The sequence below is a fragment of the Bombina bombina genome, chromosome 2 (genome assembly GCF_027579735.1).
Source record: "Bombina bombina isolate aBomBom1 chromosome 2, aBomBom1.pri, whole genome shotgun sequence".
NCBI lineage: Eukaryota > Metazoa > Chordata > Amphibia > Anura > Bombinatoridae > Bombina > Bombina bombina.
Genome location: NC_069500.1, coordinates 484,771,397 through 484,788,513, shown reverse-complemented (window position 1 = coordinate 484,788,513; position 17,117 = coordinate 484,771,397). Strand labels below are relative to the sequence as shown.

At 36.0% G+C, this 17,117-nt stretch overlaps 1 protein-coding gene across 1 annotated transcript in view; it reads left to right on the top strand.

The window, feature by feature from the left end:
- The window catches only part of DTX1 (deltex E3 ubiquitin ligase 1), a 189,385-nt gene extending 179,006 nt beyond the window's left edge, over positions 1–10,379 (top strand). Inside the window, 3 exon segments of the mRNA XM_053702173.1 lie at positions 6,139–6,300; positions 6,459–6,548; positions 8,721–10,379. Coding sequence (XP_053558148.1) covers positions 6,139–6,300; positions 6,459–6,548; positions 8,721–8,948 — 480 coding nt within the window. The 3' untranslated portion in view covers positions 8,949–10,379.
- Positions 10,380–17,117: the final 6,738 nt, after the last annotated feature.

The following is a 17,117-nucleotide window of genomic DNA, read 5'->3' as shown; positions in this document are numbered from 1 at the left end:
CTCCTTGATCCACACAGATCTCAATTTAATTCCTAGCCAGGTGAAAGTATATAAATCAATCTATGTGATAATTCAGGCCTGGAGAAAGATTGGATCACGAGTAGATTTAAACACAAGTATTCCGAGATTCCAAACGTTTCTAGGTAATCCAGACTATCAAGTTGGTTCACAATCCTTGGTACTGAAGAATTGGCACAGGAAAGTTCTTTATTATGTCTCACAATCCAATGACAGAAAATATTAGATCTTTTGAAGAGTTGAAGCAGGAATTTGATCTAAATAATAGAGCTTTCTTTGCATTTTACAGTTAGTCAATACATTCTCCTGGAAATGGTCATGGGGTAGACTTAAAAACTGGCTGATTTTAGCCAAAGCAGGTCATCACTCTATTTCCACTTGGTATTGATGGAGAATCCAATCTAGAAAGTATAGCCCAAAAATGGACAAATCTTATCTCTGATAACATTGATCAGAATCTTCATGTAGCGCGCTCGGTATATTTGCTTTTTCATGCCACAGTATCTGAGACTTGGAGAGAGTCCCATATAAAACTAATTTACCAAACTTACTATACTCCAGATAAAGGATTCAGATGGCATAATAAAAATTTCAATAAGTGCTCAAAATGTAGCCTATCAGCTGCAAATTTAATACATATGATCTGGACATGTCCCAAGTTACAGCAGTTTTGGAGTAAAATAGAATTTTGGCTACTTAATGTGTTTAAATTATCCCCCCATTAGACTCACCTTAAAAGACATAATATTCTTAATAGACAAAAAATTGCCTTTAGATGAATCTAAGATAATAAATTTGGTTATTCTTGCCGCCAGAAGCCTAATTTTCAAGAATTGGAAGAGTAAATTTTCCCAGTCGATAACGGAAGTTAAGAATTATCTCAAAAACAATACATAATTAAGCAACTGGCTACAGATCTGAACTCTGATAGGGAAATACTTTTTTTCTGTAAAAAATGGTCTAAGTTTTTTAAAATATTCCCACCCAGAGAAATTGACCACCTGATTTTTCCTTTTAGAAATACTGAAATAGTTTTGTTGGGTATCTGGTAGACGAGAAAGGTGGGAGAGAGGGGAGACTATGTGGAGAGAGTATTTAATTTTTTTTTTCTTTTTTTTTTTTTTCTTCCTCCTTGGTATAATGAGGAACTGGTAAACAGCTTTAAATGATATATATATATATATTTTAGTTTAATGTGGATATCTAGCTTAGTTTTAAAACTCTATGTTGTATCTTTATTTACTCCCTTAGGAATGTTGTGGTATATTAATCCCTAAATTCTATTTCACAGAAGAGCAGATTGCCGGTTTATTATGTGTTATTATGTTTTGTTTAGAAAATCACCAACAGTGTGTCAAGGAATCTCTAAAGTTAAGAAAAAACAGTTTTAGCATTTAATTCACAATTATGCAGTATTGATCTATGTCGAAAATACAATTGTACGTTTATGGCGCCCTCGGGCACAAATATGTGAATTGCTTTTTTTGTTCTTATTGTTTTTCTTGTCTTTCATTGCTAATGGTATATTGTTGGTTTAAAATATAAATAAAAAAATAAAAAAAATAATGGCATGCTCTGTCTGAATCACAACAGTGTAGTATTTCAGCAGGCTCTTCTTTAAAGGTGCATAAAACCCAGATATTTTCTTTCATGATTCAGACAGATTGTACCATTGTAAACAACTTTTAAATGTACTTCTTTTATTAAATTTGCTTCATTCTCTTGGTATCCTCTTGTTAAAAGGGCAGCAATGCACTACTGTGAGCTAGCTGAACACATTGATTGAGCCAATTACAAGAGCCATATATATACAGCCGCCAATCAGCAGCTAGCTCCTAGTAGTGCATTGCTGCTTCTGAGCCAACCTAGGTATGCTTTTCAACAAAGGATACCAAGAGAATGAAGCAAATATAAACAGTAAAAATAGTAAATTGGAAAGTTGTTTAAAATTGCATCTACCTGAATCATTTAAGCTTAATTTTGACTTTACTGCCACTTTACCTGCATTTTCTTTAGTGCATACGTTAGAGTAGTATGTTTGTGGTGCAGAAACAAGGCTCTTTTTGGAAGGCTGCCAAGAGCCCGAGCTCAGTGTTTAAGGTGCCGCAGCAATATATGCCAGTAACTGGGCACTACCTACAAATTACAACCATTTTGTATATTCTGCACAAGTCTGAGCTATGCAATAGTTCGGCAAGTAGTAAGTGGTTTCTCATTAAAAAGGCTGTACAAAGCTTAAAAAGAACACTCATTCAATGGTACAAATTACTTAGCTCCATCAAACAAGGAAAAGCTTAAAAAAATCAATGTCCTGTACTTATCCAGTCAGAGCCTGAGCCAAACGCTATAAACAAATCTGTGTTCCATCCTAAATGGGTTCTGTGCAGCAGAGATCCCCTAATAGTTTGACTGAGACAGAGGAATTCCACTAAAGTTGATATAGACCTATTCACACAATCTTAACTGCTGTAATCGAGGCATTAAGATTTGTTTTATTATTTCAAATACTATTGAAAGCATATTTGCAATACAGTTTATTTTCTATAAATACCTATGTCAAAAGATTTCACTAAAGTTCATGTAACCATCTGACAGCATGACAGAATATGTGTGCACATGCATTTGCTGATCACCTATGCTTGGAGTGTTGCTGATTTCACTGAAGATTCTGTAGTATGAGTTTTTATTGGCTGTGGTTTACGTGCACGTTAAAAGACCACTCAATGCAGAAGAATTGCATAATTAACAAGTACATAATTAAAAGACAATGCAATAGGACCTACTCTTAATTTCAAATAAACAGTAGATTTGTTTCTGACAAAAAATTCTCCCATTTTCCGGCCCACTGTATCATGTGACAGACATCAGCCAATCACAGACTAGTATACGTATACTCTGTGAGCTTGTCCACATGCTCAGTAGGATCTTGTTCCCCAGAAAGTGTGAATATTAAAAGACTGTGCAAAATTTGATAATGGAAGTAAATTGGAAAGTGTTTTTAAACTGCTGCTCTATCTGATTCATAAAAGTTTATTTTGACTTGAGTGTCCCTTTAATATTCAGTTGCTCTGCTGTTTGCATTGCTCACTTTTAAAGGAACAGTAGAGTCAAAATGTAAATATGTTGTGATTCATATAGAGCATGCAATGTAAAAAAGTATACCAAGGGAATGAAAGAAATGTCAAAACAGATATATATATATATATATATATATATATATATATATACTATTTATTATTATTATTATTTTCTTAAAGAATAGACCTAAGTAGCATGGGGGTCTCCAAAATTGTTTCTTGGGGTGGGGACAAAAAAGTGAAATATGGCCAGTCAATTTGATAGATAAAAAAAATCAGGGGTCGATGAAAATGATCCCAAAATACACTATACATTTTGGAGTCACTATATGCTAAACTTTAATACACTTCTTTTAATACATTTCTTTTTTTATTTTTGGATGTAATAAAATGAATGTCTTTAGCCAGACTCCTAACTTATAAATTAATATATAAGGAGCATATAGTTTTATATATTAATCTATTTCGTGTTTTGCTTATTTGGTCTGTTGCATTATATAAAGATAAAATATATATAAAGATAAAATATAAAATAAAACACAAAAGAACCAACATACGATAACATACAGACAAAAAGCCTAAAACTTCCAACAGTACATTACCTAAGATATGCAAAATAAACATTCCTCTATTTGATTAGGACTCAGAAAGTATTAACTCAGAGCACATTTCCATTAATGAGATACCTTATTGTGTGCTGCTGATTAGTATTTATTGTTATCAGTTACACAGGTAGCAGCAGCATTTAGCAATATTATGCATGCCCATAGGTAACAATCAGCACTGCTGAATGCTGCTGTGCCTGAAGGTGTAACTAGTAAAAATATACAGAGACAGCAAGGTTGCAAGGTGAGTATCACAGTAGGTAAAAAAACAGGCAGCATGTGAGAGGAGAGCACAGGTAAGTACCACAGTAGGTAAAAAAATAGACGACAAATACCGGAACCACACAACCTGGGAACCATATAACATAATAACTGTACAATATATGCTGGGAATTAGAGTCCAGACCTGTAGTGACACAATATTGAGAGGGAAATTGTGAACTATAAATTCCAGAATGCTATGTAACTCCCAAAATACTGTGCTTCTTCCTCTAAAATGGAGCTTCATTCAGGGGATAAAAAAGGACATTTAATTGTCTTTTTTTCTGCAGTTTGTAATCCTGGTGGGGTGGAAAACCTGTGGACGCTCATGCTAGGTAGGCTTAGGAGTGTGCACATGTCTTTAGAATCCGATGACAGAAGTATTTGCAACAATGTATAGCATTGCTACAAACATTGATGCCATAGAGTGCACCTCAGGCTATGACCCTACCTAGATTTTCTCTTCAACAATATATAGTAAGAAAACAGAGCAAATAAGTTGTTTTTTGTTCTTTTTATTTTTTTAATTGCATGCTTTGTCTATAAATCATTTTATACAAAGTATGAGCCTAATTTGTTAAAGTTGCACAGAAACTGTAAAGGCATAGATTGAAAAATCACAATCCGCTCAGTTGGTATATTCTAAAATGATCCCCCATCACTGCAAGATCCCTAGTGAAATATTAAAATGGCAGATTTTGGTTTACTTCTCCAAGGGGCGTTCCCTGCATTTGTGTATGTGAAGGAGAAACAAGCCCAGTTCAATACAGCTCTGCTGCATTTACACTTTGTGCTTTCTATTTTATGTCAATTTACACTTCAGATTAACTCTTATTACATTTAAACTTTGCACGTTCTATTTTGTATTTTATTTTGTATACAGCAGTGTATTAAGGATTGTGATTTTTCAAACTGTGATTATGCCTTTACAGTTTCTGTGCAACTTTAACAAATTAGGCTCATACTTTGTATATATATGTGTATCTTTTATAAATTAGATTTATATTTCTTTTATTTAAATAAAACTGAAAAACTGTCAGCTTCAGTTTCCCAGAGAGCATCATTCACAGGGGCAGAACTCACTGAATCTTCAAAGAAAAGTGTAGGAACCTGGAAATCCTAGTGAGATGCCTTCCATAGAAAGTAATGAAGCTCTCTGGGATACAACATTTTACATGGGAGAGAGAAGGTAACTGGATAATCCCTGGGGCTAATATAAAGGCTCCATTTGCATCAATTCAAAATTCAACTGAAATGTTTTCACTACAGTTTAACTTGCTTTTGTCTATATTTTAGTATATATTACTTTTCTGTTAGTTAAAATAAGTGTATTGGGAATTTTGAGCAAACGTCACCTGCATACAGCTTGGGAGATAAATTAGTGAGATCAGCTTGTTTAAAATGCTTAGAAAATTTCACAAGACTTGTGAGAGCTTCAGACATAGGGCACCATTTATGAAGCAGCAGATGCTCGTCTGAAACGAGTTAGGAAGCAGCCGTCATAAGACCACTGCTCTTTTACCTGTCCTCCACCATTTAGGTAGCGGATTGAAGTCATCCTGATACGATATGATCGGGGTGATTGACAGCCCCTGCTAGCGGTGAGCCCTGCCCCTTTCTAAAACTGTTAGTTTACAATGGAGAAAATAAAAATGCAATGTAATTTAATACAAAGTATGATCCTAAGTTATTAAAGTAACACAGAAACTTTCAAATCAGAATCAGAATATGTAAAATCACTGCTAGATCAAAATATAAATGTATAAAATTACAAATGAGTAAATGCAATAATACTGAAAGGACCCAATCTAAAATGTATAGTAATATAAACTACAATGCACAAAGTGTAAATGTAACTAAACTCTCATATCATGCAGTGCTATATTGCACTGGGCTTGTCTCTGCTTCACATTCATAAATGAGAGAGATCTCGCCGTGCTGGAGAGTTCCGCCCTTTCTCTTTTGAAAATTCAGGGAGTTCAGCCTTGTGAATTCCGAACTACAATTTCTCTCCAAGCTGGTGAATCTTTGAATATCAGGGCCACCAAGAAAACAAAGTAAATTCAAAAGTTTTTTTTTAATTTTACACTCTATCTGAATCATGAAAGAAAATTTGGGGTTTTTATATCTCTTTACATAAACACAGATAAAGACATTTGCATAATTTCTTTTGTTAGGATGGCAGCTTACAGTGCCCCACCTGTAAAGCAATTTATGGAGAGAAGACGGGCACACAGCCTCCAGGGAAGATGGAGTTCCATGTAATCCCCCATTCCTTGCCTGGTTACTCTGAGTGGAAGACCATCCGCATTGTCTATGACATCCCCAGTGGCATGCAGGTATCAACCAGGAAAATGATCATCACTGGGCATCAGGATTGAAAGAGTTAATGTTGAAACACATGCTCTTAACAGTTATATAATATTAATTAAAAGATGCTCTGTAAATTTAAAAGAGGATTGTAGGATTGATATTTTCTTTAATATTTTCTTGCCAGGGTCCTGAGCATCCCAACCCCGGAAGAAAGTTCACTGCTAGAGGATTTCCGCGTCATTGCTATTTGCCAGATAATGAAAAAGGCAGAAAGGTAAGAGAAAGATATTTCTTTCTGTTTCGGGTTCTGTGAAATGGATAATGAAATAATTTAAGTAAGCATGTGTGTCAGTACCCAAAGGCTGAACATAAATAATAGGTCAGAATTGATGGCGCAGTCAATGGATCAGGGCAGGAAACACAGAATTCACAGCTCCAGGTGCTGAGATGCCAGAAACCTGACAACTAAGCGTCACAATTGATGTGAAATAGACAGAAAAGTTTAAATGCTCTGTGCTCATTAAAGTGTTAGCACACATAGGCACACCTGACAATAAAACAGAGCATAAATGGTGGGCATGAGAACTGAAAAGTGCAGATACTTGTGGTAGCAGGAGTGTGGTCCAATGCAAGAGTAAGTGAAGCCCTTACAGCCCCTAAGCACAGCCTAGAGAAAGGCCTAGGACAATCAGAAGCCTTAGTATAAATGTTGGAAGCTGATTATTGTTGGTTCTTCTTACACTAAAAACTCTTCAATACTCAGGATGTTCCACATGTCTAAGTGAATTTGGGTTGGCTTCAAACTCAACCCCACATTCACTGAGACAGGGGCTTGATAAAGAGAAACAGGACAATAAGGACTAAGAACATCAAATGTGAAATTGAAAATGTTTTTATTCATGAAGATGTCATGAAGCTGTACTGGAAGTCACTGGATTTATATAAACAATGATAGGAATGGGGGAATTTCTTAGAAGGAGAAAGCAGGAGCACATTCTGAGAGGACAGTCACATAATGTCATGTACACAGTGGCAAGTTGTCTGCAAAGATCTACAGATTTCTTCATCATGATCTGAGCAGACTTCAGCAATTGCTGAAGAACTTGAACCAATTGCTGAATAACTTGAACACTGTGGGAAATGGATTGAATATGACCATAATTGGTGATATATGATGTTTGTCGAGTAGTGGATTCACAAGTCTTATTATAGGTTGTAAATAATTAGACCAATCATCCAAAATATTGAAGTAGCAATAGAGGCATTTTTCAAGTATCTGATTAGACCTTTTAACTTGATATTTGATTTGTGGATGGTAAACTGAGGAAATTATGAATTGAACTCCAAAAATGAATTGACCTTATTGGTGACACCATAAAGGCAGACAATCTCACAAGAAAGCTATTTCAGCAGCTAAATGTGCTTATCAAGGAAACTATTAGGCTGAAGACTATGTTCTACTGGGAATGGGAAACGGAGACATTTTATTTTGCAGCAAAATTTGAGACAACAAATGTAGTCATTCAGCAGAAGTAAGAAAACCTGACAGTGCTGAGATATACGACTGGTAATGGGTGGAGGAACCTTAAAGAAGTCCAAGATGAGCCTGTGGCAAGCGTTAGCAAACCCCAGCAACTGCTGAACAGCTTTATTGTTTGGAAGTTGATAATGGCTGAAACTTTACTTTGATATATCTGCCAAAACAGTTTTTGAAATCTTATGCCACTGGGCAGTACAACCAATCAAAGGCTGTACTGCCCACTTCACTGATAAATAGTAGAATGCACTATTCTCTCCAGTTATCAAGCAGCGGTGTATTAGTATATTTGGGCCTTACCGCATGGTAAGTAGAGGTGTCAGTATGCTATCTGGAATTTCTCAATACAGCTGGCAGTATAGCTTTGGATTGGCTGTACACCCAGTGGCATACAATTTGAGGGGGGGGGGGGATAGTATTTGGTGGCTGAATGGCTAGGATAAAAGAACAGCAGGCAAATTCAGGGGTATGGAAAAAAAAAGAAATTAGTAATTGATTGCTAAGCACATTTACAAAAATGTACTGTCCATTTAATTTTCTCACTAATAATATTAAACTTACTGGCCTGAAGTTATCAGTCTTCCCTACTCACCTTTATATGAAGTGATAATGTATTACAGAGGGCATATATTTGTAAAAAAAGACTTTGCTCTTTAATATGATTAAGTTCCACCCATTTAAAGAAAGAAAAAAAGTATTTGCATATGATGAATTATCCCCGAAGAATTTTATAATTGACTAATATGTTCTTTTGGGTGAAAGCAAAAAATCACTGTAAGCGCTTCCTGTATAATACCAGCAGATGTAGCTATGAGATGGATACAGGGAAAGAACAGCATTCCCAAATCTTGAATATGCCTCAAGAAGCAGATGGCTCTTGAAGAAATTATGTGTTTCTGTCTTTTGCAGGTGTTGCGTTTGCTGGTGGCAGCATGGGACCGGCGACTGATATTCGCTATTGGCACCTCGAGCACAACTGGCGAATCTAACACAGTGGTGTGGAATGAGATTCATCACAAGACAGAGTTTGGGTCTAATTTGACAGGCCACGGATACCCAGATCTCAACTACTTGGACAATGTGCTAGCTGAACTCAGCCTGCAAGGAGTAACTGAGGAGCGGGCACTGCCCTATTGAGCATTGCATTGACAGTCACACTGCTGCAGGGCAGAAGGTGCTAAGCGGTGCCACTCTGCAGAGGCGGGGCCATGTTGAACTTGTCTTGAGTACTGGCTGGTTGCAGGTTTAACCTTCTCCGTGCTAGATTTACCCACCATGAGGTGTTGATGGGGGTTGATAATCCTCCACTGGGAAATTAATGCATTGTGAAGCTTCTTCTCGTAGTCTCAGGAGAGACACATTTGCCCTGTAAGCATCTGTCTGCAAAATGTGTGGTCATTGGGAAAGAGACCAAATCGAATGCAGCATGTGGTGTTATACAATTTAATGCTGGACACAGCTTTTTTTGCACCAGCAGTGAAATGACTTTCTAAGGTTTAACTTTAAATTAAGTTATCCCCTTACTTTAAAGTGAGATGCAAAAAAAATGTAAATCCTGATGGTGTTTGACACAATGCAATACTGGCCTCTGCCACTCATACAAAACATAACAACGGTATCAGGACTTATAGATCCCACTTCAAAGAACTGACCAGTGAAGCCCGCGCTCTCCTGCTGCCTGTGAAGCTTGGAGTCTGAGCCATAGTTTGTGGATTTAGGTTTGGTCTCAGTGTTATAGCTATGGTTACTAAGCATAAGCCTATACTTACTCAGCATAAGATAGATGATTTGGCTAGATTCACTAAGTATTCTCAAATGGAAACAAAAAAACACACTCAGTAATGTATTCAAATTTAGTTGATTTACTAAAGTGAGGAAACTCTCCAAATTTGAATGAATCTAAGGCAGCAGAAGCATAAGAGATTTAATATATTTTTGGAGTATTCTTTGAATTTTAGTGACTCTCATTCAGTTTCTAAATCACATTAAGACTTGAACACACCTGGCTTTTAATTAACTGTTCAGATATATAAACGATACTAAATTTTGTACTATGACCTTTTGTCCTTTTTAAAACACGCCAATAAACTCTCTATAGCTACTCCTCTAATACTTTACTAACTCCTCGCCTTGCTATTAGAAAACCCTAATTGCACTTGCTCTGTAATTGCCGATATAACTATGCACTGTCTCCCCTTACCTTACAATTCTTAATACTTCTTCCTGGTCCACTTAAGTGTCAGATCTGTGCACTCTGAACAATGTAATATGCAAAATCCACACCACATATTTTTCAAAATTTGATTTCTCTTCCAAAAAATGTACATTGCAAGGGAGTGATACAATATTTCATTTATTTAGTCACATCTAGAAACTACAAAATATGGAATTTCATGATATAATATGCAATGCCCCAGATAAAATGTAGGGCATGACATCCCATATACAGTACTGTGTTCTGTTACAATATCTCGCATACATTAAAGGGACAGTATGGTATTCAATTTTACACCTACTGTTCACTAATCTCACAAATATTGTGTGTTAAGCATTGTAAGATTATGTGCAATATGGGAGCATTTGTGACATGCTGTATACAGTGGGGTATAACCTCACACATTTCATTCTAAAGTGCACTGACATCTCAGTTTTCACTTTGAGTCCAGTCATCTAAATATTGAACTAACATATCAAAAAACATAAATATTACTTATGATCTGAACTCTCAAATACAGCAAAATAAGTGGTCTAATAGATTGATACAACAATTTTGTACAATTTCTTATTTCCTGAATACTGTAAAATGTACAACTTAAAGGGACACTGAACCCACATTTTTTTCTTACATGATTGAGATAGAGCATGACATTTTAAGCAACTTTCTAATTTACTCCTATATCAGTTTTTCTTTGTTCCCTTGCTATCTTTATTTTAAAAGCAAGAATGTAAATCTTAGCAGCCAGCCCATTTTAGGTTCAGCACCATGGATAGCGCTTGCTTATTGGAGGCTTACTTTTACCCACCAATAAGCAAGCATAACCCAGGTTCTCAACCACAAATGGGCCGGCTCCTATGCATCACATTCCTGCTTTTTAAATAAAGATAGCAAGAGAATGAAGAAAATTTGATAATAGGAGTAAATGAGAAAGTTGCTTAAAATTGCATTCTCTGGCCCCTATTTATCATAGGTCTTGCGGACTTGATCCGACAGTGCGGATCAGGTCTGCAAGACCTCGCTAAATGTGGATTTAACATTGCACCAGCAGCTCACAAGAGCTGCTGGTGCAACGCCGCCCCCTGCTGACTCGCAGCCAATCGGCCGCCAGCAGGGAGGTGTCAATAAACCCGATCGTATTCGATCGGGTTGATTTCCGGCGATTCCTGTCCGCCTGCTCAGAACAGGCGGACAGGGTTATGGAGTAGCGGTCTTTAGACCGCTGCTTCATAACTTGTGTTTCTGGTGAGTCTGAAGACTCGCCAGAAACACGCCCCTTCAAGCTCCGTACAGAGCTTGATAAATATGGGCCTCTATCTGAATCATGAAAGAAACAATTTGGGTTTAGTGTCCCTTTAAGGATGGATTCCTTCAAATACTGCATTACATTTTAACTACCAAAATATGGCAGCCGATCTCTAACAATGTAAATATGGAGCTTAATATCATTGTCTTAGAAAAAAATAATGAATGGACCTGATATACCAAAATGCTTTGCATGATATATAATCTGATCTTTATAGCTCTGCTTAAAAATCCAATATATTTTCTGAACTCTCTTAATTCTTCATACTGCACAGTCCTATATAAGGAGCAATATTATATTTCATAGTATAGATACATTAATCTATGACCTTCTTGACCTTACAGACACTAATATTTTAAATCAGAGGTTCCCTAGGGCATGGGTTATAGAGTGGTGGGTACCAGTAAATTGCTGTTAGTTTTGTGACTCTGCATGGTCTGCAATACACATTTTTTAAAGCCGTAAACCGTATATATTCTGGACAACTCAGTACTGAAATGCCTTTTTATAAGCCAAGTAACTGAGTGTTAGTGACCAGCAGTTACCTTGCACAAATACCTCACACATAGCATAGGGCATGTGAGGGTGAATGCAACAAGAGAGGCTTGCCTCAATTATGTGACTACTCAACGTAATCCCCTCCATATGATGTTATTAGCACCTGCTTATGGGGACTGCTATGCCAGGGCCCCTAATGATTTTTACAATTTACCCCACATATTAAAACATGGAGTCTTATCACCTAAATACTGAAAGACGGAGTCTAATTTAACAAACGGTGCCAGAGTGATCACACATATACTGTGCACTATTTACTAGTTCCCATATACTTTATGGGATCTAATCACAGTATTGAAGATGACCTCACAGATTTGAAATCACACCTCAGATTCATTAAAAGAATTGGCTACATATCTCAGACATTATAAATGTAATCTCACAGTGTCTTTACAATTTTGAATCTTTTCTCCCATGTGCAATAGAATATTTAGTACATTATCCCAGATACTCTACACTATGAGCCAGATTACAAGTGGTGCACTAATGATATTGGGAGTCACGATTCACAATATCGCTAGACCGTGTTAACATTAGCGTCCGTAGCAAAAGCCAACTTCGCTTGAGCGCAACCTCTACTTTCAATGCAAATTGCAAACACACTCATATTACAAGTTGAAATTTATAGTTTGCGCTTGAGGAAAAGCTAAAACTGTGCTAGAATTTTTAGTGCTACTTGAGAACTGAAGTAAACTGTAAGGGTTAAAATGGATTGTACTTATAAAACACATTCAAATAAAGTATTTACACACATATATATACACTTTTTAAAAAATAAAAATATATAATTTAAATATTTATTAAAATGTTTTAAAAGGGTTAAAAGGGATATAGTATATGACAAGATGTTTGACTGGAAAGGGCTCCATTGTGTATGTATATATATATATATATATATATATACACACACATATGTCTAAATATGTATATGTGTGTATATTATATTTATATATATATATATATGTATACATTACGTGTATTTACGTGTTTATATGTGTAAATATATATGTTTACTCATACCTATACATGAATACATATATATATATATATATATATATATATATATTCTTTTGAACCCTTTCCAGTCATAAACCCTTAAAAATGCAATATAATTTTTATTCATTTTAATGTATTAAAATGTGTTTTAATGGAAATATTTTACATTTCTTTGTTCTTTACATGGAAGAAAATGTTATTTTTATTATTTATATATATATATATATCTGTATATACAATATATCTCTCTCTCTCTATATATATATATATATATATATATATATCTGTATAAATTCATATAGGTATAGATAAAACTGTATATACTGTATTTCTAAATATTTTAAAATAAAAAATGTTTTTCTTTTATGTGAAGAACATCTTTGGGTTTAGCGCCGTTGGTCTAGTGCAGTGTCGGGTTAGAGAATGAGTGAGGGTTAGCAAGTGAGTGATAGCTGATTTATTTTTTGTAGCGTGCACCATAGAAGTCTATAGGTAGGAGTTAGAGCGGTCGCGATATCTGAAATCCTGAAGTTAGTGTGTGTTAGTCTTTCACTCGCTTGCTAACTTTTTACTTTCAACTTGTAATAAGCTTGCTAATACGGCTGCACTTAAAAATATGTAGTGCGCCACTTGTAATCTTGCACTATGTAGGCTAAAATTTCTCAGGTGCTGTACAGTATACGATCCAGTATCATACAATATTGAGGTCTTTTTTTTTCAGATAATACAGTCTGGGTCTGTTGATCTGTAAAGGTGCTCATCACCCGATATTATTCTACATACAGGTTCAGACGGCAAATATATTGTGATAAATGTGTTTAATATAATAATAAATACTATTTACATTATGAGGTTAGATGTTTATACTGAAAATAAAAAGGACATTTAACACCTCTTTTGTTGAAACATTTTGCTTATCTTGCACTCTCTACTAGACCTCCCAACTGTCTCTATTTCAGAGGGACAGTCCTTGATTGTGAGCACTGTCCCTCTGGGTCACATGTCCCTATTTGCAGAATTTCCCTTAGCCCCACCTGCAAAGCACACAGACACACCCATAAACTGCCCAAACACACCCACAATCCCGCCCACTAACCACCCAGGATCCCATCCCTTCCAAAAAAAGCTCCAGCAACAAAACGGTGATATTCCCCCATCAACCTCGTGAGTCTCTGATACCCAGTCACAAATGTTGGGAGGTATGTTCTACAAAGATCAAAAAGCAAATGAAATAATCTTGGTTTTCAACATGCTGCAACAGCCTAACCCAGTTACTGTTTTGCAGCATTTTGAAAAGCTATGTTACAGAATTTGCCTTTTGGCTACCTGGGGACACAAAGCACATTTTTACAAAAAGCAAGATGTATTTAATGTCCCTTTAGGGAATATGATATTCTAAACTATTGTTTGATATGGGATCATTGTTTTGATCCTTAGGATAATGTGTATTATTTCTGCCAGATATTATTTGCATGTTTTGAGTTTTTTTACTATCCCAAAACCAAATTATATGGAAAATTTCCTGTCAAGCTGTAACAATGCAGCTCGGAAATTGAATAATAAGAATTTATGCAAAAAATAGGTTAGAATGATGGCTCTTCAAGGCCCAATTGGGTTTAAAACAAGCAGCTTCAGCAGTAGAGCGAAGGTTCATTTCTTCTGGTCATTTGAAGTGGAACAAATGTTGTTAATGACTGGAAGATAGGACTGGAAGACAGGTCTTGCTGACAATACAGGATACCACGGCATGCACAGAGCATCGCACCCCTACCCCGCCGCGCTCGGCATGTCACAGAGTATGTTAATAAAAATCCATGTGGAATTTGGCTTCTGTGTGTTTATGTTTGAAATGTATATGAGTAATTGGGAAATTAGTAGTCTTGTTTGTTCTGAAGACGTGTTTCTCAATTCCAGCCATTAAAGGGACTTTAAACTTATAGACTATAACAGCAATTAAGCACTGCAATGCAAAAGATTTAATTTTATAACAGTCAATTTGCTCAATTAGAAGATTTTGCAAATCAAAAGCATGTCAGGTGTATTCCTGTGTAGAATGTTGCAGGCTCTAGTAAATTTCCCAATACTTAAAGTGAAAGTAAATCCTAGCGTTTTACAAACGCTAGGATTGACTTTTGAAACAAATAAAGGGCACTTTCATTTATGAAGTATAAGATACTTCATGTAGAAAGCTCCTTTATTTGTTTTAACCGATCACCGTTTTTAGCTGCTTCAGCAGCCCACGGCTAAAAAATTTTTTTTGCTAAGAGGTGACGTTTTCACCTCTTAGCCAATAGCCGTGCGGTAAATCCGGCTTGGTGCCCATGAAAACATCACCTCTTAGCAAAAAAATTTTTTAGCCGTGGGCTGCTGTAGCAGCTAAAAATGGTGATCGGCGGTTAAAACAATGATAAACAATGATAAATGCAGACAGCATATGCTGACGGCATTTATCGATGTGCAGCGGACATAACCCGCAATATCGGATCATGTCCACTCGCACATTAGTAAATAGGCCCCGATGTCTTTGTGAATGTGAGTTCAATAATGTAGATGCAAGAACTGTACTGTCATGAACACATTTGCACTTTGCCCTCACGAAGGTGCAATCCTGTTTAAATGCCTGTTCACTAAGGCTCAGTCTCGCTTTTCCATTTCTTTGCAGCTACAATATTGCAATGGAGTGGTTTCATGTATTATAGTTTCAATACTGTTAAAATCCAATTTAAGAAGATGTCGTAACTGCTTCTACAACAAAACCACAGTCTTCTTTTTGTTTTTAGCTGTAGATCACGCCAAACCAGAAACTGTGATTTCAATCAATATAAGTATTTTTTTTTAATTAAACACTTCTTTGAAAATATTAAAAATGACAATATAGTGGCTAAGCAAACATGCCCAGTATGCCCACCATGCCTAGATACAGATGGCATACAGATTGTTTAGGAGTGATGAGGATGGATTCGGATTCTTTTGAGTTCATGATTGCGCAATCCCATCTGAAAGGCTGGTTATGAAGATGCCAGTACTGAAAATCCCAACAGTGGCTGCTCCACACCATTTCTAGTTGTCTTGATCTCACTTTTACTGTAGATGTCCTTAGCTGTATAGTATATCACATACTCAACACATATTTATTTGTAAATTAAGCTATATATATGCATATGTAGGTCCTGGCTACTGCAGACGGACTGTTCAATAACAGTGAATAGAGCTTTAATGAATCAATACCACGTATGTCAATGCATCTCTAAACTGTCTCCAGCGGCCATTTCAGAGTGTCTTGCGCAGCATAACAGAATAATTACGAATAGTCTTTATCCTTGAAAAAGGCCATTTGAAGCTTTATCAAGTGCCTTGAGGTATTGAATTATAAATAAAATGTGGCCTTTTCAGCCAGAAAAAAAGCAGAAAACCCTCATTGTATAGATTATGATTGGCCGATATGTGTTTAAACCCAACAAAGTGTTTAATAAACAACTAGGTAAATCTCGGTCCGGATCCGAAAGACTATACCTTTGTTGTTTAACACCTTTGTGGTTTAAACCTATTGTTAGCAAGGTCAGTAATGCAAAATTTACATGCAAATAAGTGCATGAAACTCCTGCATTAGCCTGTCCCTTTAACCATCTGTACGATTTTCTTCATTTCAGACCACTATATGTGTACAACAAAAGCGATGGAACAAAAAGATATCTGGCATCGGTTGACTGACAATGCTTTACAGAGTAAGCTTTTTAGCTGCCAGCTTGGCACATCTTTTGTTAAGAATAAATTGCTTGTCTGATAGAGCAACTGATAGAATATAGATTTGCTTCTTCACTGCAACATAATAATCCACAAATTACTCGGTGAACCTGTGCTGTACACTGCACTGAAAGAAATGCATCACACGGGACAATTATTTACTTCACAATGATAACTAAATAACTGGATATTCTGGAATGAATTTTGTCCAGTCACAATTTTCTGTTGCTCTGAGACAATTTATAATGCCTGTGTTTACCTTGTCTAATAAAAAGCTTTGCATATGAATGCTACGGCTAACCTAACAAAGATAAGATGCAAATTACAGCAAGTATATCTATAATATATTGCCACAATACTTCTAAAATATGTTTTTCTTTAACCTAAAACTAAAAGGTTAAACTTATTGCTGATACCCTTAAAGGACCAGTCAACACAGTAGGTTTGCATAATCAACAAATGCAAGATAACAAGACAATGCAATAGC